This window comes from Leptodactylus fuscus, chromosome 1 (assembly GCF_031893055.1).
Source record: "Leptodactylus fuscus isolate aLepFus1 chromosome 1, aLepFus1.hap2, whole genome shotgun sequence".
Taxonomy (NCBI): Eukaryota; Metazoa; Chordata; class Amphibia; order Anura; family Leptodactylidae; genus Leptodactylus; species Leptodactylus fuscus.
The window spans coordinates 226,836,042-226,859,593 of NC_134265.1; the positions used below are offsets into that span (position 1 = coordinate 226,836,042).

At 41.2% G+C, this 23,552-nt stretch overlaps 1 protein-coding gene across 2 annotated transcripts in view; it reads right to left on the reverse strand.

Annotated features, from left to right (window-relative positions):
• Positions 1 to 22,893, reverse strand: part of PAQR3 (progestin and adipoQ receptor family member 3) — a 51,269-nt gene extending 28,376 nt beyond the window's left edge. The window contains exons 1-6 of one of the 2 annotated variants that reach the window (XM_075283960.1): positions 22,788 to 22,893; positions 20,101 to 20,309; positions 15,643 to 15,805; positions 9,288 to 9,443; positions 2,362 to 2,559; positions 2,174 to 2,264 (exon numbers count right to left, since the gene is read on the reverse strand). In XM_075283960.1, coding sequence (XP_075140061.1) covers positions 2,174 to 2,264; positions 2,362 to 2,559; positions 9,288 to 9,443; positions 15,643 to 15,805; positions 20,101 to 20,285 — 793 coding nt within the window. In that variant the 5' untranslated portion in view covers positions 20,286 to 20,309; positions 22,788 to 22,893. Of the gene's footprint in view, positions 1 to 2,173; positions 2,265 to 2,361; positions 2,560 to 9,287; positions 9,444 to 15,642; positions 15,806 to 20,100; positions 20,310 to 22,695 lie in introns of both variants that reach the window. The other variant, XM_075283953.1, reaches the window with a different exon arrangement.
• Positions 22,894 to 23,552: the final 659 nt, after the last annotated feature.

Genomic DNA, 23,552 nt, shown 5'->3' on the forward strand with positions numbered 1-23,552 from the left:
CCTATACATCCCCGTACAGCTGCAGGGTCACCTGTCAATGTGGCCTTGCAGCTGTTGCAAAACTACAACTCCCATATATTAAATATTTTACCAGTTTTTGCTTCAAAATTTTTTTTCCCTATTTTCCTCCTCTAAAACCTAGGTGCGTCTTATAGTCCGAAAAATCAAAAAAAATAAAGTCAACCCGGATAAATAACATGATTTTGTTCATGGTGGTTATTTTAGTGTGGTTATTTCAGTTTGGTTCTTCAATATTTGTGAGATTACATTTGCAATTTTTTTTTTTTCGGGCTGAAACTCCCAAAGTATGAGAACAAGACCCCAGAGTATAATAAGCGGAGGCCCAGGGGATATGAACAAACATAAAAAAATAGTGTTACACACCTATCCTGGGCTTTGCCACTGCTCCTCCTTCGTTTCCAGTCTTCTAACTGACATTGAGGACTGCTGAAGCCTGCGCTAGGCCCAAAGAGAACAGGAAGCTGTACCGGAGCCCAGGAGAGGTCATGGTTATGTGATGGACACACAGGTGCACAGCTTGTTACAGTCACAGCACAATAAACAGACATCTGCCTGGTAATGAGCTGTGGACATGTGTGCTCATCACATGACCATGGACTAGTGCTGGGCAGTTATATCCTAAATCAAAATCACAATTAATCGCGCATTTTACCTTGATTATGATTAATGGCAGTGCAAGTAAGCATATGTAATGGGCGAACCTTGCAAGATTCGTCTCCCATGGTTTGTCTGGCAGTTTCACCAAATTGAACATGTCCCATCCAAAACTGTTGTTATACTCTTCAGACCCCAGAGTATAATAAGCAGAAGGCCAGGGGAGGAAATCAAACATAAGAACAGTGTTAATCTCTCTTGGGCTTCAGAAGTACCGTATATACTTGAGTATAAGCCGAGTTTTTCAGCACAGTTTTTGTGCTGAAAAACTGCGCCTCGGCTTATACTTGCGTCACTACGGTAATTGAAAATGCCACATGACCGGTCCCCAGTGAAAGACATCTATTGGAGGCCGCTGGAGCAGCGATAGGTGAGTGGTGAGGCATCGCTGCCTCCAGGACCACCCCAAGATGTTTCCAGAGCATCTTCTCTGCCTTGGAAACATCTTAAGGCGGCCCTGGAGACAGCGTTGCCTCATCGACCACCTATCGGCAGCAGCACTGTTCCAGAGGCCTCTCACAGATGTCTTTTACTGCGGACCAGTGAAATTATCACTCGAGTCAATACGGTAATTGACTTGACCGTATTGACTCGGCTGCAGCGGGCCTCCGCTCCAGTCCTGGCCCCCTCCCCCGGCTACAACACACGCTGGGTGACGTGGCCATGTTAGCTCAGGCCCGCGTCGATGACTTCTTACTGCGTCTCAGCACAGGCGGTGTCATCACACCCCCTACACTGAGATGCAGGAGCAGCCGCAGGAGAAGACAAGCAGCCGCAGGAGAAGATGAGCAGCGGCGGCAGCGGGAGCAGCAGTGCGAGGTCGGTAAGTATGAGCGCTTAATGTTTGTTTGTCCCCGGGCCTGCTCACTGCTGACCCCCGCGTCACCTTATACTATAGGTTGCAGAGGCTGGCAGTGAGTAGGCCCAAGCCCCGGCCGTGATCCCACTGCCGCTATTATTATACTCGGGGGGTCTTTTCAGACCCTCGAGTATAATAATCGGAGTCCCAGTGGAGGTGAGAGAAAATAATAAACAGTTTTATTCACCTCTCCGGGATCCGATGTTAATCCTAGCCGGCTTCAGGCCTATATGGTAAAATTCCAGATGTCACGTGGTCTGGGATATTACCATATAGGCCCAAAGACTGTGGTAGTAGTAATAGCCTGTTACTGCTAGCACAGGCTTTGGCCTGTACGGCAAAAGGCTGCTATTTTTTTCCCTGTTTTTTTGAGGTAAAATTAGAGGGGGGTCGACTTATATTCGGGTCGACTTATACTCGAGTATATAAAATGAATGACACCAAGCAGAGAGCTAGAAAACCACAAGGAACTGATACAGAAAGTACACTGTGTAATTTATACATTAAAATTTTCCAATCGATAATATTAATTTTTTAATATGTTTGTCTGAAACTTGACAACCCTTTTAAATCCTGAAAAAAGCAATGCATTTTACACAGACCAAAAGTGTTTGTAATTTCATAGGTGTGTTTTGTTACCTGGAAAATATCTCTCAGGAACCTTAGAAATATAAAACAGAAATGCAGATGCTGCAATTAGATACATGACAATTACACGAGGAGCAAATTCCTAGAAAAGAAGAAATAAAAACAGTAAATACAAAACGTGCAGAGTGCCATTGAGATTCAAGAAGGATTCAAGGACCTACCTCATAATTTGTACCCACCTGGACTATAGAAGCCCCAATGCCTCCATTGAGCCAAATCCAATGGATAGTAGGAATAATTCCATAACCAGAGACAGAACAAAATATAAAAGAGCGCAGTCTGTGCCACTGTTGAGTGAGGTAGCTAGGATGAATCTGAGCGAAGAATACAGCCAAGATCATAGCCAGCACTGTGATTAAATACACTTGGCGCCAGTACTGCAGAAAGAAAAAAAAAAAAAAAAAGCATAATAATGCTATGAACATAAAGCAAATACATTCAGGACAACAAACTTCACTCCTAGAAAATAACATAGTATAGTGCAGTGGTTTCCAAACTGTGGGTTTTAGCGGTGTGTTGCAAGGCAGTGGAAAATAGGCTGCGCAGTGCAAAACAACAGTGGCAATACAGCGACTGATAAAGATCAGCCCTCAGTATCAGTAGTACAGCACAGTCTACTGTGGTGTACCCAGGGAAGAAGAGTAAATATAATAAAAACTTATGCTCACCTCTCCTGTTTGTATGGTACTGTCCTGTGACATCACCCACCCCTGAGGTCAACGCCGAGGCCTATGATGAGGTACACTGACGTCATAATGCTAGGTCAATGCATCACGGCTTCAACGTACCACATTTGATGTCCCTCTTTCAAGGCGCGTCACAACACAGGAGGCCTGAAGATCATGCATGGTGTGAGAGGATACGCAGGAGACATGAGATAAGGTGAATATGAATCTTCGTTATTTTCTCTCACTTTCCCTCAGCCTCCACTTATTGTACTCTGGATTACTAATGGAGCAGCCCAAAAGATTACACAGGAAGATTACAGCGGAATAAAAAGCTAGTAGAGAGGGGTCTCTAGCAAAATTGGTCAAAAATTGTTGCTGCCTTCAGAACGTTTGGAAACTGCTACACCAGTACTGCAGCCCGTTCACTCTTCAGATTACAGGGGTTAAACACAAACAAAACAGTACATACAGCTCACCAATGTATATCCAATGTTTCGAGACATACATCCCTTAGGCGTTTTTTTCTCTGACTGCTATGCGCATGGACTTACATGAAGATTAAAAGTTATATTTTCTAAAAATGTATCATTTTGTGGCTTGGTGCCGAGTAACTTTTTATTTAAGTGTTTATTACAGGGTTACTCTAGTTTCCAAAGTGGTGAGATCAGTATAAAGTCTCAAATTATTGAGCAAAAAAGTGCAACAAAATTAGAAACATTTTTGGATTAGTAAATATAACTTCGTCTGACAGTTGTTAGGGGGAGTTCATACTAATGTTCGATGCGGTCTTCCACAATAGGATGATAGAACGGACATTACACTGTCACAGAGAATGGTCAGAGCCTGATCCTGTGTCCTTTCCCTTTGACACGAATATAAACAAAATGAAGGTAGTTTCAGTCATGTTTGTTTACATTTTGTAAAGGTCAAGTCCTGCAGGCTCCACTTTATCTTCTGTTAGGGGGCGTTCACACTACAGTCAGTGTCCGACAGGTAGTGTCGCTCAAAATCTGTCACGGACATTAGGAGCGGACACTAGCTGTGTCCGTGACACCTGTCATTTATTTAAATGGGCATCGGGTGCGTTCTTTTGCACTCCGTGCCCTTCCTTCACTGTCCGCAAGTGAAGATGTCCGACTTCTCAAGCGGACAGAAAAACCCGACGGTAGTGTGAACGCCCCCTTACAAAAGTAAACAAACATGATTGTTTATATTAGTGTCAGTCTGTGACCGTTCACTGTGACAGTTTAATGTCCGTTGCCATAATCTTATGAAGAAGACTGCAACGGACATTAGTAACTGTAGTGTGAACTGCAATCCGAAACACAATTTTGCCTGGTCCATATCAGACACATTCATGCTTTGACTAGAGAGTTTGGATTCCAAGAAGACACCAGTGGTGCTACTTGAATTCTGTTTGAGACATGCCATTTTATTTTTTAATTAGAAATGTTTGAGGGAATAGCACTACATGTGAAGACACTCCTGGCTGCTGTTAAAGTGTTATTCCCATTATTTTCTTTCGTGTCTGATGAATATAATATGAAACCTTATACATGTAGATGAAAATTATTTATATTTCATTAACATATATGGGTGACTGGCAATCTAACTTATAGATGACCTACTTTGTTAAAGAAAATATTTCCCAAATATAACAAAAAAATGAATTACTATTATGTTTCATGCAAATAGATGACATCCACCTCTGAAAAATCCTCCCATGATGCATAAAGCTGTCAAAATCACATTCCCACAAGACACCAAAACTCAACCCATGAGAGATTAAATTTACCAGCAAAGAAAAACAAAAAAGAACACCGCGCGGCACCTTGCGCATTATCCTTGTGATGATTCTCACAAAAAAGTGCATCAATAGTAATCACCTTGATTTGCTGTGATAATGATCACAGCATACAAGCAAATCTTTCAGCAAATCTTTCAGCAAAATGATAGCAAGCAGATCTTTTAACCGTGTATCCACGTATAGAACAATGCAATAAAGACCAATCCAAGGGAAAAACCTTCTATAGAAGTTACCAATGGACAAATAGATCCGCGCTTACCAGCTGTATTCTTGTTATATTCGTTTATTAATAGCCTTTCACACAACGCGTTTCGAAACAATACAAGTTTCTTCTTCAGGTGAACAAAGGACAATGTTACAAACACTGCTCAAACAGAGTATAAATGGGCTTTTAGGGAACCACCCCCCACACATGACCATTTCCATCATAAGTAGGTGTCACACATATAACACAGCATATATTGCAAAAATAAAAAGCAACAAACACAGCAAATATAATATATAATGTAATAGAATAGACAGACCTGTTGTTAAGTTTAACCGCACCCTCGGCGTGTTACTCGCATGGCGTGTATCTATTCAGAGAAGGACCGCACGGAAGTTCCCAATTAGGTCACTTCCGGTTATCATGGAACGCACATGCGTACCAAACTGTCCTAATCGGCCAACCTAATATATATGCCACAATATATATTCATACTAGTGGTCCACATAAAAAAGTTATATATCAGGTATTAGTGGGATACTCACACAACCGGGCACCAACATAGCTCAAAAGAGAAAAGAGCCGTCCGAGAGCGACAAGCGCTTCACTTCCGGTATCCCTCGTGGAACGCATATGCGCTCCACAGACACAACCACCGGAGCGCACATGCTATCCAGAGGCCGGAAACCAAGTGAAGCGTGTACATATCGATGTATCTATTGTATTCATTAATCTATACAACATGAAATATAAAGATAAAAATTATAAAAATACATATATTACCAACAACCATAGTATGAAACACACTATGCATTAGTACTTGTATATATAAAAAAAGGGGACCCCACATATCAAACCCGAATTTCCCCATTAGATTTTACAATAAAGGCATCCAATAGTAAAATTAACAAGCGAACAGCAGTTCCTGCTTGTATCTATATATAAAATAGAATGTATAGCACATATATGGTGAGTCTTTTCTTTTTTTTTTTTTTTTTTTTCAAGACTCACCATCTTTTTTAATTCACTTTCAAGATGTGATATCTTCTAGGGTCTCATTCAACCCAACTGGACTAAGTGTATCCAGCTGATAAATCCAATATATTTCACGTCGTTTTAATGTTGTAAATCTATTTACCCCCAATAGATTTACAACATTAAAACGATGGATGCCTTTATTGTAAAATCTAATGGGGAAATTCGGGTTTGATATGTGGGGTCCCCTTTTTTTATATATACAAGTACTAATGCATAGTGTGTTTCATACTATGGTTGTTGGTAATATATGTATTTTTATAATTTTTATCTTTATATTTCATGTTGTATAGATTAATGAATACAATAGATACATCGATATGTACACGCTTCACTTGGTTTCCGGCCTCTGGATAGCATGTGCGCTCCGGTGGTTGTGTCTGTGGAGCGCATATGCGTTCCACGAGGGATACCGGAAGTGAAGCGCTTGTCGCTCTCGGACGGCTCTTTTCTCTTTTGAGCTATGTTGGTGCCCGGTTGTGTGAGTATCCCACTAATACCTGATATATAACTTTTTTATGTGGACCACTAGTATGAATATATATTGTGGCATATATATTAGGTTGGCCGATTAGGACAGTTTGGTACGCATGTGCGTTCCATGATAACCGGAAGTGACCTAATTGGGAACTTCCGTGCGGTCCTTCTCTGAATAGATACACGCCATGCGAGTAACACGCCGAGGGTGCGGTTAAACTTAACAACAGGTCTGTCTATTCTATTACATTATATATTATATTTGCTGTGTTTGTTGCTTTTTATTTTTGCAATATATGCTGTGTTATATGTGTGACACCTACTTATGATGGAAATGGTCATGTGTGGGGGGTGGTTCCCTAAAAGCCCATTTATACTCTGTTTGAGCAGTGTTTGTAACATTGTCCTTTGTTCACCTGAAGAAGAAACTTGTATTGTTTCGAAACGCGTTGTGTGAAAGGCTATTAATAAACGAATATAACAAGAAAACAGCTGGTAAGCGCGGATCTATTTGTCCATTGGTAACTTCTATAGAAGGTTTTTCCCTTGGATTGGTCTTTATTGCATTAAATTTACCAGCACTTCTTTAGTTACAGCAGTGATATCCTGCGGGTTCATTCTATAGAGTGGGAGGTTTATGGAAATGTGATGTTTGCAGCACTGATCATAATCTGAGCCATCAGAATGATGTACCTGAGGTGAAAGTCGCCTATTTTCAAAATAAAATAAAAAATTTTGCATTTCATTTTTTGTGCAGGTTAATTCTTTTGTCAGTTAAAGAGGACCTTTCACCATTTTGTCCACAGGCAGTTTTATATACTGCCGGAAAGCTGACAGTGCGCTGAGTTCAGCACACTGTCGGCTTTCCCGATCTGTGCCCGGTGTGAAGAGCTTACGGTCCAGTACCGTAGCTCTTCTATGGTCAGAAGGGCGTTTCTGACAGTTAGCCAGGAACGTCCTTCTTCACAGCACAGCCAATCGCGCTGTGCTGTGAGAGTCGGGAGGAACTCCCCCCTCCCTCCCTGATAATGCTCGTCTATGGACGAGCTGTGTGAGCAGAGGGAGGGGGCGTTCCCGGCGCGATTGGCTGTGCTGTGAAGAAGGACGTCTCTGGCTAACTGTCAGAAACGCCCTTCTGACCATAGAAGAGCTACGGTACCGGACCGTAAGCTCTTCACACTGGGCCCAGATCGGAAAAGCCGACAGTGTGCTGAACTCAGGGCACTGTCAGCTTTCCGGCAGTATATAGAACTGCCTGTGGGCAAAATGGTGAAAGGTCCTCTTTAAACATAGGGGCCTCTCTTGGTCATCCAGATTAAAGCGGTGTCAGTTTGTAATCAGTTTTTGACCAGTTTTTTTTTTTCTTCCTCCTTTATTTTGAGTTTTGAACGTGCGCAAAAAAATGGACACAAATTGATTGCTATCAGTAGGTAATCAGGGCTCGTTCACATCTGCGCCTGTACTCCATTCTGCAGGTTTCCGTTTCCTGCACAAAACAGAGGCAGGAGACGGAAACCCGCCAGCATGTTTCAAGCCCATTCATTTGAATGGGCTTGAAAAATCTTCGTGTGCGCCGGTGAGCGTTTTATGCTCTCCGTGGCGAAACAGTTTTTTTTTTTTTTTAAACCAGACACAGAGTTGGACATGCAGTATTCTGTGTCCGGTTTTATACAGAAAAAAAAAAAAAAAAAAAAAAATCGGTTTCGCCACGGAGCGCATAAAACGCTCACGGTCAGACTCGGCATGACAGGTTTCTGTCTTTTGGATGCAGAAGACGGAAACCTGAAAACGGAGATCGAATGCTGGTGTGAACCCAGCGTTAGTTTGTAATCCGTTTTCCATAGACCTCAATGTTTAAAACAAACAAAAAAACTGGATTGGTTGCAGTCCGTCTGGAATCCTTATTTTTAGTACGGTCGCAAAGTCCTGCAAATTCTAACTTTCTCTTCACACAAAAAAAAAAAAGCGGAAACTAGACAGAAATGACAAACTGATACATACGGATTACTTTTAAAACCCATTGAAATCAATGGGTTTTAATCTGGATAGTTTGAAATCAGTTTTTAAAGATGTCAAATACTGATTTCGAACAGATTTACCAAACGCACATGTGAACCGGACCTAACATTGTCCAGAGCCACACTTTGCCTAAAACCACCCTGAGATCTTTGCCATGATTTGCAAGATGGGAACAACTCTTTAAGCACTTTAATAAAACGCAAGACCAACACACACACTTAACTACAGGCAAAAACAACAATATCCAGTACATCATTCACACAGAATGCAAGATACAGCAGAACAAGGTGGGTTACACCAAAATGATGTGCTACGCCATCTGAAAGATGTAGAAGAAGTTTGTAATCTGTAGTGTTGTACATAATCTATACTTATGGCTGAAACATCCCAAACAATAACTTGCTCTCCCAACTTTTGCATGTTACAAGTGTAAGGATTATGCAAGTCAATCTGCATCCTATGTACAATCCATTCACAATCCACTGACCCCCTCAATTCCCCAATTACAGAATATAGTTAATGAACCCCAAATGACTCTGTTGGCATTTGCCTCTCTGCCATAAAAGGCTCCTTTTGAAGTACTGCTGTGTAAGCTCTCATGCCGCAGATGCAGTTGGCAAAGCGTGTTCAAACAGGACACACAGAAGGCAGGAGTTCAAATGTCCCTTCACTCATTATTTTTAATATGGAAATTCACTCATGAAAATTATGTGGACTTCAGCTCCCAACAGTGCTCATTAGCAAGATAAATAAGACTCAAGGTCTGGAGAATACAAAATAAAACCTTGCCTGAGGCACTGGAAACCAATGTGATGGCTTCATTGATTTGAGCCAGGAAATGAATGGTTTTCTTCACTGATCAAGTATGAAAACTGAGAATGAATGATTACTTACATTGTTACAGTAGAAAGCATAAAACACCCCAGAGACATAGCAACCCAAGATGCCGACAGAAATGCCAGCGTAATCCAGCGCCATCCATCGCCGGCTAGTTTTTTCTGAGCGGTGACAACAAAAGAGGTGATATCCCACTGAGCATAACATGCACACCTGGAAAATAAAATAAAAAGACATACATTTAGTTCATAGCCAATGATTTATTAAATACAACATGATGGACCATGAAATTAAGAGAAAATTTGGATTACAATATTGCCATCATTCAAAACGTTGCGATGTAGTAATGACTATGAATTAGTCATACACTAGGAAAAACCCATCAAGCACGCTGCTGAATTTTCTTTAGGGAAATTCACTAGTACATTTTCCGGAAAGCTGTTGCAGCAAGAGTCATTTTGTTGTTTGCCGCTGAAGACCTGCAGAAATCAGTCTAGGGTTCCTGCGGCTTTTGACCTTCGAAAGCAGCGGGTACAATTCCCCGTAATAACGGACACACTGAAAGTATAATTCCCACAGAAGCACAGGTCACACTACACTGCAGGGTGTAAGTACAACATATGGATGACATTCGGCTAAAACTTTTCCATCATTCTGTTCTTAGTAGTGATTTAGAGGACAGCAAGTTTGTGGCTGCTAAACCACGGAGATTCTCCTAAATTATAAAAGGTTTAAAGTGTAATAAAATTTGCAGACAATTCTTGATTTTCTGGCATTTGTTATATTAATACATTTTATAATACACTTTATTAAGAAATTACTTCTCCTTTCTGTGAAATCCTCTTTATTCTTTGCCGTACCTCTCTATTGAGAGCTGTACACTACTAACTGTGTAGAGTGTATGGGCTGTTGAGCAATGCAGAGAAAATAAGGAAGGGGGGGGGTCATTTCAAATAATATCTCAGATATTCTAAAACTTAGACATATGTTTCTGATGTTGTATGAAAGATGAGGTTCTCTTGGATGCAGTCCTACCTGTATGATTCCCACATACCATCAGTTGAAAAAAAAAAAAAACAGGACTGGAGAGCAGCTGCATAGAAATATCCCAATTCCATTTCTGATGGGGAACTGTATTCTTAGTGTCACCTTCCAAAGTTAAAATTTGAGCATTTTATAACACCTGAGAACCATTACAAGCAATCCTCCCCTCCTTTCTTGCATTACATAAAATAAAATATAATATATAATTTTTTAGGAGTTACTAATTTTGAAGAATTTAAGCCAATTGGGGACAAAACGCAATTACTTTTGCATCACCATCTTCCGAGATGCATAACATTTTTAATTTCTGGTTTATTGTTTATTTTTTGGGGGATGCCTATGCTTTTTATTGTTACTGTTTGGGGGTACATATTACTTTTTGATCACTTTTTAAAGCATTTTTCTTTAACCCCTTCCCGCCGATGGCACTTTTTGACTTCCTGACCAAGCTCGATTTTTCAAAACTGACATGTGTCACTTTATGTGGCAATAACTTTGGAACGCTACCAAAGTGATTTTAAGATTGTTTTTTTCGTAACACATTGTACTTCATGTTAGTGGTAAATTTTGGTTGATATGTTTTGTGTTTAATTATAAAAAAATTGGAAATTTGGTGGAAATTTTGAAAAATATGCATTTTATAAAGTTTGAAATGATGTGCATTACATACAGATAGTCAGACCGCCAAAATTATATCATAAATCTCATGTCCCAGATCTCTGCTTTATGTCGGCATCAAACTTTAGTCACCCTTTTAATTTTTACGGACATTATAAGATTTACAAGTGAAACAACAATATTCAAAATTTTCAAGAAATTTCCAAAACCCATTTTTTAAAGGGCCTAATCCAGTTATGAAAGCGTTTTGAAAGACCCTTGTATTAAAGCCCCCCATAAATCACCCCATTTTCAAAACTGCACCCCTTAAATAAGCCAAAACAACATATACCTAGTAATTTAACCCTATAAGTGCTTAACAGGAATTAATACAAAATGGAGGTGAAATTTTCAAATTTGAATTTATTTTACTAATATTTTCGTTTAGCCCTAGAATTTGCACATTCACAAGGGGTTAAAGGAGAAAACGCATCCCACAATTTGTTAGGCAAGTTCTCCCGACTACCATAGTACCCCACTTGTGGGTGTAAACTAATATATGGACGCACAGCGAGACGCAGGAGGGAAGGCGCGCCAAAGAGCTTTTAGAGGGCAGATCTGGCTGTGATCAGTTTCAGGAACCATGTCACATTTACAAAGCCCTTGAGGTGTCAAAACAGTGGAAACCTCTAGAAAGTGACCCCATTTTGAAAACCGCACCCCTCAAAGAATTTATCAAGTGATGTAGTGAGCATTAGTAACCCCGAAGTGAATGTGTAAGCTGTGCGGAGTAAATTGGGCACACCAAATCCCATTCTATTTTCCCACTAGCTCCTATGACACGGACGGGGAAGAGGGGCATTCTGGGGGATCAGCGCTGGTGTCTTCTCTCTCATAAGCTCTAAATATGGGGGGTCCCCTGAAAACGCTCGCACCGCTTACACATTTCCTTCTAGTCGCAGTCACTTATGTCCTAATGATTTGGCGACTTTTGGGGTTTTTGTCTTCACATTGTAAAAGCTAGATTTTTATTTTTATTTTCTGGCAATGTGGCCATATGAGGGCTTGGTGTTTGCGGTATTAGATGTACTTTTCAATGCCACCATTTTGGGGCCTGTAACTTATTGACTAGATTTTATTAACTCTTTCTGGGTGGGATGTAAAAGGAAACATCAATTCTGGCATTGCTTTTTAGCATTTTTTTTTTCCCGTGCAGCGTACAGCATAAGTAACATGTCACCTTTATTCTGCGGGTCAGTACGGTTACGGTGATACCTCATTTATAATTTATCATTTATCATTTTAATCAAAAAAATTGTTGTGCATTGTTTGTTAATTGGAGAAAGGATTCCTCATCTAGGTAGCTAACAGATCCCCCTTGGGAGCAAGCAAACTGGGTAGAGTCATTCATAAAACTCCAGGGCCCTCATCAGATCCTCTTGATCAGATGTGCAAGTTTCGGCCTCCTTTACTTTTGAACATTGTGAAAGTATTGTCTGATCAGTCTAAGCTCCACTTTAATCTTATCAATCTTCCCCATAAGTTTAGTGTTGTTTGTAGTTACTTCATTAAGAAGTTGGTCAGAGATCTAAGTTAGAGTAAATTTGGGCTGTTGTGTGATGTAGTGGCTCTATAGACTGATGCAGGGGGGGAGGAGAAGGTACTGAAGGTCTGGTGAGACCCTGCATTTAGTCATGGTCTCTAATTGTCTCACTTTATAATATTTAGTCTGGCACAAGGTAATCTCGACAGAGAGAGCGGTCAAGATTAGTAGCACATAATAGTAGCTACATAAGTCACAGGAGTGGGCTAGTCTGCAGTAGTCAGTAGTTTAGTGGAAAAGAAACATCAGTATATTATCGCTTCTCAAAGCACCAGTCCAGTCTAGTGTACAGATGCTTGAAGCAACAGGTACTGAGTTACCAGTGAATCCAGTACAGGATGGGGAACACAGAAGACGTACAGCTCCCAGCACCAGGTGTGTCCCACCGACCAGATGCTTGTGCTTGTTGGCGGATCAAACAAGCCGCTTTATTACTAGCCTTTCTATAGTACAGCCTTTCTGTGTGCCTTTATGTTGCTTCAGGTCATGGAGGTTTGTGGGTATTGATTTAAGCACAGTTCACTTAACCCCTTCCCGCCGATGGCACTTTTTGACTTCCTGACCAAGCTCGATTTTTCAAAACTGACATGTGTCACTTTATGTGGCAATAACTTTGGAACGCTTTAACTTACCAAAGTGATTTTAAGATTGTTTTTTCGGAACACATTGTACTTCATGTTAGTGGTAAATTTTGGTTGATATGTTTTGTGTTTAATTATAAAAAAAAATTGGAAATTTGGTGGAAATTTTGAAAAATATGCATTTTATAAAGTTTGAAATGATGTACATTACATACAGATAGTCAGACCGCTTAACAGGAATTAATACAAAATGGAGGTGAAATTTTCAAATTTGAATTTATTTGACTAATATTTTCGTTTAGCCCTAGAATTTGCACATTCACAAGGGGTTAAAGGAGAAAACGCACCCACAATTTGTTAGGCAAGTTCTCCCGACTACCATAGTACCCCACTTGTGGGTGTAAACTAGTATATGGACGCACAGCGAGACGCAGGAGGGAAGGCGCGCCAAAGAGCTTTTAGAGGGCAGATCTGGCTGTGATCAGTTTCAGGAACCATGTCGCATTTACAAAGCCCTTGAGGAGTCAAAACAGTGGAAACCTCTAGAAAGTGACCCCATTTTGAAAACCGCACCCCTCAAAGAATTTATCAAGTGATGTAGTGAGCATTAGTAACCCCGAAGTGAATGTGTAAGCTGTGCGGAGTAAATTGGGCACACCAAATCCCATTCTATTTTCCCACTAGCTCCTATGACACGGACGGGGAAGAGGGGCATTCTGGGGGATCAGCGCTGGTGTCTTCTCTCTCATAAGCTCTAAATATGGGGGGTCCCCTGAAAACGCTCGCACCGCTTACACATTTCCTTCTAGTCGCAGTCACTTATGTCCTAATGATTTGGCGACTTTTGGGGTTTTTGTCTTCACATTGTAAAAGCTAGATTTTTATTTTTATTTTCTGGCAATGTGGCCATATGAGGGCTTGGTGTTTGCGGTATTAGATGTACTTTTCAATGCCACCATTTTGGGGCCTGTAACTTATTGACTAGATTTTATTAACTCTTTCTGGGTGGGATGTAAAAGGAAACATCAATTCTGGCATTGCTTTTTAGCATTTTTTTTTTCCCGTGCAGCGTACAGCATAAGTAACATGTCACCTTTATTCTGCGGGTCAGTACGGTTACGGTGATACCTCATTTATATGATTTTTTAATGCGTTGCTATTTGTGCAGAATAGAATTCAATTCAGGGAAAAAAATCTATTGTTTTTGCATCGCCATCTTCTGAAAGGCATAACGTTTTTATTTTTCGCTAGACAGAGCTGTTTGAGGGCTTATTTTTTGCGGGAAGACCTCTTCTTTTTATTGGTACCATTTTGGTTTTCATCTGACCATTTGATTACTTTTTATTGAACATTTTGTAAGGGAAAGGTGGTGAATAATCATTATTTTGTGCGGTTTTCTACGTTTTTTTTTTACGACATTCGCCGTTCGAGTTAAATAATGTTTTAATTTTATTGTTCAGGTTATTACAGACGCGGCGATACCAAATATGTAATATTTTTTTCTATTTTTCTTTATTTTACATAATAAAACATTTTATATGGGGAAAATGGGATTTTTGGGGCTTTATTTATTTATAATTTATTTTAAACTTATTTAAACTTTTTTATTTTGACTTTTTTTTTTCACTTTTTTTTTCTGTCCCCATGGGGGATTGAAGCAGTGATCGGCTGATCACTGCTTCAATAGAGATACGCTGCAATACACGTGTTACACGTGTATTGCAGTGTATAGGAAGCTGTCAGCCTGTGTGGACGCACAGGCTGACAGCTTCATTTACGGCAGGATCGGCCAGGCGCGAGGACGGGGTAAGTGAAGGGGCAGACCCGGGGTCACTGATCAGACCCCGGGCTGCCCCCTACGAACACCGGCACCCCCCGAAACCGGCGCGGGGGGTGCCGATCGGCACCATACTACACTGTAACCCCGGAGGTGCCGGTGGTCATGTTGATCACCGGCATCTCAGGGGTTAACACCCGCGATCGGACCCGGTTCCGACCGCGGGTGTTACGGGGCATTGTCAGCCGTGTATTACGGCTGACACCCGCTGTGCATGGTGCGCACACAGTTTCTGTGTGCGCACCATGCATCCGCAGTAATAGTACGGCGGTTTGCGGGAAGCCCTTCCCTGCAGCGCCGTACTATTACGGCGAATGTCGGGAAGGGGTTAAAGGAAAAATTGCGAAAGATCATTATTTCTGGCACATTTTTTTCCGATGCCCACTATGCAGGTGAAATAATGTTTCAATCTTATTCTACAGATTATTATAGTCATGGCAATACCAAATATGTTTGATATAGATATAGAGATAGATAGATTCCTATGGAATCCCCAATTTAATTTGAGAAGCAGCCAAACACCAAGCTGATATTGTGGCTGAAATGAAGACCAGAGGGTCCAACTACCATACATTATACCACCCCACAACATAATTCCAGGAGAAGAACTAGTGTGAAGTTTCCTTATAAGTATCTGTGGATATGCCATAAATGTCTGAAATTGGAAAACCCTTTTAAGACCAATGAGCACAACATAAAAAAAAAAAAAAAAAAAAAAAAAGACAAAATACCAAATCAACTAAGACTTACCTGAAAACAGAAAAGACAAATGGAACAAATAACGAAGTCTTCCCTGGAAGCATTTGCTGATGGCAAAACTAGCATCATGTCGTAAACACCCAGAATAAAGAAGAGCAAGAAGCCCAGCAGATGGCTCCAAATGTTGACAGTTTCATTGGATAAAATGAACAGGCTGCAAAAGAATCAAAACATTTATAAGATATATTTACACATCTTTGCAGTACATATTATAGCCATTTCATTTTTGCTACATTTTGGCCAATCCTGTACTACAGTACAGACACAACAGTAAAACCCCATGCACATCACAAATGAGCTCTCTGATGGAGCAAAAGGATGTGAAGTACCGTATATACTAGAGTATAAGCCGACCCGAATATATGCCAACCCCCCTAATTTTACCACAAAAAAACTGGGAAAACTTATTGATTCGAGTATAAGCCGAGGGGGGAAAATGCAGCAGCTACTGGAAAATTTCAAAAATTAAAACGGTCGTAGTTTTTGGGTGCAGTAGGTGCTGGGGAAGGGGAGGGGGTGTTTTGGTTGTCTGTCTGTCTGCCCCTTCCCTGAGCACTGTTTTTTTTTCCCCCACTTGGAATTCAGCCTGGCTGAATATAGGGTATCTGCAGTGCTCCTATTAACCCCTTCCCGACGGAACAGGAGCACTGCAGATAACCTATATTCAGTAGACAGGGCACTGTCAGACACAGGGATACCTAATGTATATGTGTTTCACAGTCATTTTCTACTTTTGTATGTATTCTAGGGAAAGGAGTGATTTAGAACTTTTATTTACTTTATTTTTGTATTCTATTTTTTTAAAGCTTCTTTTTCACTATTTTCTGGGAGATTCTATACAATACTATTGTGGCTGGTCATAGACCCCCCTCCCCCCCCCCAAAAAAAAAAAAAAAAAATTATTTTTTTTTTGCTTGACTCGAGTATAAGCCGAGGGGGGCTTTTTCAGCACAAAAACTGTGCTGAAAAATTCGGCTTATACTCGAGTATATACGGTAGTTAAACTGGAGATTCTCTTGGCCTCTACCTTGACAGAAGGCACGGCCAAATTAGTGTGTGTATTAGGTATCACATGATATATCATTTCACAAGATAAATGCACTAATAATTCTATGGTTTTATGCATTTGGACAAAATAAAAACTTCTGATCCTTACCGTGTCTCCCTGAAAATAAGACAGTGTCTTATATTAAATTTTGGTCCTAAAGATATGCTATGTTGTATTTTCAGGGGATGTCTTATTTTATTTTTATGTGCTGCTGCCACCACTGCGCTACGCTGAGATGTGCTTGCTGCGCAAAGACTGTATCAAGAAAAACATTGCAGCCGGCTGAAAGCTGTGTGCAGTGCTTCGTGTGCACAGGAAAGCCGGCCGCTGCTGTGATACCGTACATTGTATCCACTGTTCCTGCTGCTGTGGGATGAGCTGGGAGAGTGGACCCTCCGCCGCATACAATGCTTATTGTATGCACAGCGAGCATCTCCCAGCTCATCCTACAGAAGCAGGACACAGTGGACACAACATATCGCAACGGAGTCAGCAGCCGGCATACCTGTGCACACGGAACATCGCGCACAGTGTTCAGCCACCTGTAAAGTTTTCCTTCAAACAATCTTTGCGCAGAAAGATTAATATTGGGGTATGTCTTACTTCCGGGGGGGTGCCTAATATTAGGCAATTCAACAAAACCTCTGCTATTTCCATGACCGTTATTTGATGGTTTGTAGTAATGGATCAAAATTTGTGCCCTATTTTGGTCTGTTTTCTTGACAAAAATGTAATGTGTGTGGGATCTGTGAAACAGCTACCCCTTAGCTGTAAGACTGTAATTGATATTTTACACCATGTTCTTATTTAATAATACTAGGCCAAAATGTGGAAAAAGTGTGTGGGTAGAAGCAGCCAAGAGCTGAAAGTAGAATTTTAGGCAGTTGGCTGGTCTGGAGAATTCAGATGTGGTTAATAACAATGCCAAAAGTGAATGACAGCAGTAATAATATTAGATATGTGACTGTAGGGTTCTAATATCATTTCCAAAAAACACAAAGTCGTCATTCTGAAAAGAGTCTACAGGGAGAAAAGACGTCTACGGGGAGATCTAATAACAATGTACAAATACATGAAAGGACAATACAAAGAACTTTCTAAGGATCTTTTTACTCCTAGGCCAGTGACAGTGACAAGAGGACATCCTCTACGTCTGGAGGAAAGAAGGTTTCACCAGAAACATACAAGGGGATTCTTCACAGTAAGAACAGCGAGGCTCTGGAACTCTCTGCCCCAGGAAGTGGTGATGGCGGATTCATTAAACAAGTTCAAAGAGGGCCTGGATGTCTTTCTTGAAGAGAAAAATATAATGGGTTATGGTCTCTAGATTTTAAGGACACGTTGATCCAGGGTTTTATACTGACTGCCAGATTTGGAGTTGGGAAGGAATTTTTTCCCCTGAAATAGGGCAATTAGCATGAGCCTCATGGGGTTTTTTGCCTTCCCCTGGATCAACACTGTAGGGATTGTAGGGTTATAGGTTGGACTTGATGGACTAATGTCTTTATCCAACCTCATCTACTATGTAACTATGAAGTGTGAAGGACTGAAGGGTTGCTGGGAGGAATCTTCTTTCTATATGAAAAAAAAACTGGATGACTTAAAGGGGGGAGTCTGCCACCAAAATCCAAACCTTTTCTTAATTAACCGCTTTTTAATGTGTATAGGTTTCCATTCAGGGAAGGGGTCCCCAAGTGGACGCCCCGAATGGAATACTGAATGCAGATGTGAATCAGGCCTAAGAGGCCCTGGTAAATCGAACCTGATTGCAGATCTATGCCAGGTAGTGGTATAAATTTGTGATATAACTCAATTTTCTAGTGTGTTATAGTAAATCTGGCAGACCATGGCATCTCTGCCACATCTAGATTCCAGCTCTGCTCCACCCACTATCTAAAAAAAAAAAAAAAAAAGCCAGCGGAACATAGAGGTTGAGATACACAAGTTGGCACACATTTTTCGCCACTTTCGAGCACAAATGTGGGTCAATGTCTATAACTTCAAGAAGAGCTCCAAAGTAGTAAACATCAGGTATCATGGGTCGAATAACACCTTTTGTCATACTAGAGAAACCTCAAGCTTGAAAAGGAGATTTCAGTCAAGCTCAGACAGAAGCAGACAAAAAATGCTTTAAATCAGGGGAAAAAAAAAGTCAGGTACTGTGATTGTGAAGGTTATGTGTATATACTTTTTATACTTGATATACTTTATGCTTATGATGAAGGCATCTCCATCCAAAGGTAATGCCATGCAATGTCACAACGATTCACGGCTCGATGCTCTGGTAAAAATGTATATACGTGAAACTGGTTATGCACGGATATAGCCTACTGGGTTTAGGCAAAAGACATAATGCATGAGAAAAAAAGATATATCCAGCACAACGATAGATCCAGATAAAACTTAGCTTTTAATGAATAGGAACATTTGGTCCCATAAAAAACCCAACACAGACATCGAACAAAAAAACACAAATTCAGCGTTATTCAAAAAAATTCATGTAGACATACCGGACTAACAATGACAATGCGACATACTGCTAGCGGTTCAGTATGTCGCATCTTCAGTTGTTACACCAAAAAAAAAGATGATTGGACCATGTCTGCGCATAATGCTACGAGAACAATGATGATTGGTCAAACATATACTCTATAAGATAACAATAAACGCTTGTGAGTCTGGTACACCTGCCGCAAGTAGCTCTGTGCGCAAGGAAACTGATAACTGACTATACAGTGAATTATTCTGTGTCCGTGGTACCAGCGCACACTCTCAATTAGGAAGACACCGATCAGAGGTAGAAGGGCTGAAACAGGTCCTTGACATGATTAGAAAGTAAGAAGAACAAACCACAAAGTTATTTGGCTTCAGATGACACCTGACAACATCAGAACTGGCTAAGTGATACCTTCAACAATTGTCCATGAAAAGGAAGAAAGCTCTGGAAGGAAAGGAAAGTAAACCAATAGCAGCCAATCTATGATGGTGGCTTATGTCTCTGCGAGAACAAAAAAATTGTCCAGTTCTTTCATCCTACAATACTGTTTGGTAGGGTAAGAGTCTGTTGGTCAAAATGAAATCTCAGTGGGTTCGGACAAATGTTCTCTTACGTGTATTGGAGCCTAAAACATATGACACATAGGGTGAATGCACTGCAGATTTTCTTCAGAAGAAAGTCTGCAGCATATCTGCTGTAAATAAATAAAAACAAACAAAACGATGTATTTTTAGCTGCAGCTCCACAGTGAAAACCTGCAGCATAAATTTCTTAAAATCCCATTTGCAATGCTCTTAAATGTTGTTGTAAACTGCAGCATTGCAGTCCTGTGTGGAAATAGCCTAACATTATAGGTATAATTTTACCGATTCTCTAAAATGTAAGTCACAAATACTGATCTCACCTCTTCAGACACAAACGGGATGGAAGATAAGCTCTGTAGCCATCAGTAATGTATGGATTGTCTTTAAGGAAGACTGGGATCTGCTCATAGGTATAAAGCCGAATTCCCCTGGGGAGAAGGACTGGCCAGTACTGGTAACTGCCCAGCTCTATGTAATGGGCACTCTTCAGCAATTTCTGATGCATGTTGGGAGAGTTTCTTCACCAACCCTAGATAATATAAGAGGAGAAACAAATCAACAGCAATTCATCCCTCCCTTTCTCAATAGTTAAATTACAATGTGTTAATGCAGGTTAACTGTATTACAGTACAGCATGCAGAATCACTGAAAATCATCTAGACTGGTGACAAATGTGTCTACCTCTCAGTTATTAGAATTATTAGGTCTCTATAAATTGCAAGCTCTAGATGTAAAGGAGAATATTTACTTTTACTGACAGCCTTAAGAATGGCAATTCCTGAAATACTTGACCACGGAATAAGAGTCACTCATACAGAGAGTCTGTTAAAGATAATGAGTTGCATATATCAGAGACATATAGTTTCTTCATGAGATAACCCATTTTAAAAGAATGTCACTAGAACCCATCATAGATCCAAGAGAAAAGAACTCTTAACTTAGGTTATCAATTTATATGGGGTATGCTGTGATATCCAGAAAGATTTTGACATTGTAAATACCCAATAGGATGGGTGGTATTGCTGGAAAGTGCGCTTTTCTCTATAATATTCCTGCACCATACACTCCTCCTCATGTGCTACCCATGCTGTATTTAAGAATCTGATGAAGGTGCTAGTTAATTGAAACATCAATATCTTGCTGAATATCACAGATTTACAATCTAAAAAAATCTATTTGTAGTCCACATTTCTTTTTTTTTTTTTTTGGATGTACACTGGGATGGACCCCTACTCCTGCACCAACCAGGACAAAATGCTGCTTGATCCACTTACTACACAGAACCCAGCCCAGCAAATAGAAAGGTTAGGGTCACCAGAATGAAACTGTGTTTTTCCCTTCTGAATCAGTGCCTCAATTGTGAAGAAATTGCCCTTTTTTAAAATATGCAAATGAGCTCAACAAGGGCACTGCCACTGCTAGAGGTACGCCCTTGCACGTGAGTTCAGTCTGTGGAAAACGGTCTACAGTACCCAGAATGAACACGGTCATGCACATAGAAGACACTGCATCATAGTCCGTTGTGATGCATCAAAATGCCAAACAGCCCAATTAGTACAGTAATGAAGTGACAGCATTATGTCAGTTCATTACTGTAGCAACCAAGCAGTTTGGGAGCTCACTGCTCACCTGTCCCTAGTGCTCCGGTGTTTCCTAAAGCAGTACGGTACTACTGTTCCAGGGTCTTGTTTTGACGGGAGTCCTCGCCACATGTGACCACTAAGGCTAGTCAGCAGACTAACTAAGGATGGGTTCACACTACCACCACTGTCCACGACGGAAAACGGACAGGAGATGGCTTGCTAGCAATCAGCTTTAAAACCCATTCATTTAAATGGGTTTTTAAAGGTGACTGCCAGTGTCTGTATGCAGCCTCTCTGCCTGGAAACAGTTTTAATTTTTTTTTTTGCACAGACACAAAGTCCTGAATGTAGGACTTTGTGTCCGTGCAAACAAATTGGTTTCCAGGCAGAGAGGCTGCATACTGACACTGGCGGTCACCTTTTAAAAAAAAACATTCAAATGAATGGGTGTTAAAGCTGACTGCTGACAAGCCGACCGCTGTCGGGTTTACAACAGAAACGGGGTGGTAGTGTGAACCCAGCCTTAATGAAGCTAGACGTCACATGTTCCTTCCTCAGGCCTGAGCGGTCACGTGTGCTGGGGACTCTAACAAAATAAAATCGTGGAGCAGCAGGACTGTACCAGGGACAGGCGAGTATGTGTGTCCTCTTACAAAAAAAAAATAAATAAAAAGTTACTCTAGACAACCCCTGTAAGGGCTCATTCACATCTGCGCCCAGGGTCTCCATTATGCAGGTTTCGGGCAAGAAATGGAAACCTGCAGGCATTTTTCAAAACCCATTCAAATGAATGAGTTTGAAAAGTGTCTGTCCGTGAGCGCCGGTGAGCGTTTTGTGCTCTCTGCTGCAAAACCGTTTTTTTTTTTTTTTTTTTAACCGGACATAAAGTCGGACATGCAGGACTTTGTGTCGGGTGTAAAAAAACCGGTTTCGCCGCGGAGAGCACAAAACACTCACCGGTGCTCACGGCCGGACTCGGCATGACAGGTTTCCTCCTTCCGTCTGCAGAAGACAGAAACCTGAGAACGGAGACCACACTGGTGTGAACCCAGCATCAGTTAAATGAAGTTGTATCTATGTAAATGTGTACACTCCTTTAATATTCCATAATAACATTATCCAAGTTGCCTCACACATGAAGTGTTCCCCAGTGTACACCATATTCAGGACCTGTCACAAAGGCCAACAGTGACCATTGTGAACAACACACAGCATACGGCCACCGTGTACAAATGAAAGCTAAACAATGAAGCACACGCCGCAGTCAGCCCTGCGCAAAGTTCATTACGAGGATTATATGAGGAAAAGGACAATGGAGCGCTGATAACACACCAGCTATTCCCTGCAATGTCCCTGGCCGCACGGTCCGTCACATGTCCGGTCAGCTCGGCGCCTTGTCACTCGGTCCCGGGCTGCCCACTCACCCTCACGTTTCTCCCTCTTCACAGCTCTCCCCTCATACAACACAATAACACTGCAGCGCCGAGCAGCGTACGTGTCCAGTCAGCTGCATTCGTGACGTCATCACGTCCCGCCTCTCCGCGTAGACTGCGCTGTTAAAGGGATATTATCATATTACCAAGCCACTAGATCTGAGGGAAGATCGACTGCTGTCTGTGTTGTGTCCCGGGCACGCATGCGTGCTGCTATAGTGCAGGCGCTAAGACTTGAAGCTCTTTGGGCATTAGGCAACATGGCTCCCACCAAGTGCTATTTATTGTACTGGCGTTTTCTTGTGTTGTTAGGAGCTGCCTCTGCTCTTAAGTCACATATACATGACCTAGTTATACAGAGCCACTGCTCACTGAGGGGATAAGTTTCTGGAAAACCAACAGAATTGTCAAAGCAGAAATCAAAAATCCTAAAATTTAACTTTTATTAACAACTTGATTAAATTAGAGAATCCAATAATGACTGGACTGACCATATGCAGAAGCAATAGGCTGGATATAACTATGGGGGTGATCAGTTCCAGGCCCCTCAGCACATATAGGGATTACGTACAGACTTGACAGTCTGGTTAGAAGGGCCAGCTCTGTCCTGGGGAGCCAGTAGGGGGGGCTCAGTGCAGATGGTGGGTAATAGAAGGATACTGTCAGTGGTGAGCTCCATGCTGGAGAGCAACTCCCATCCTATGTATGAGACAGTGACAGCACTAGGCAGTACTATCAGTGACCGACTGCACCCCA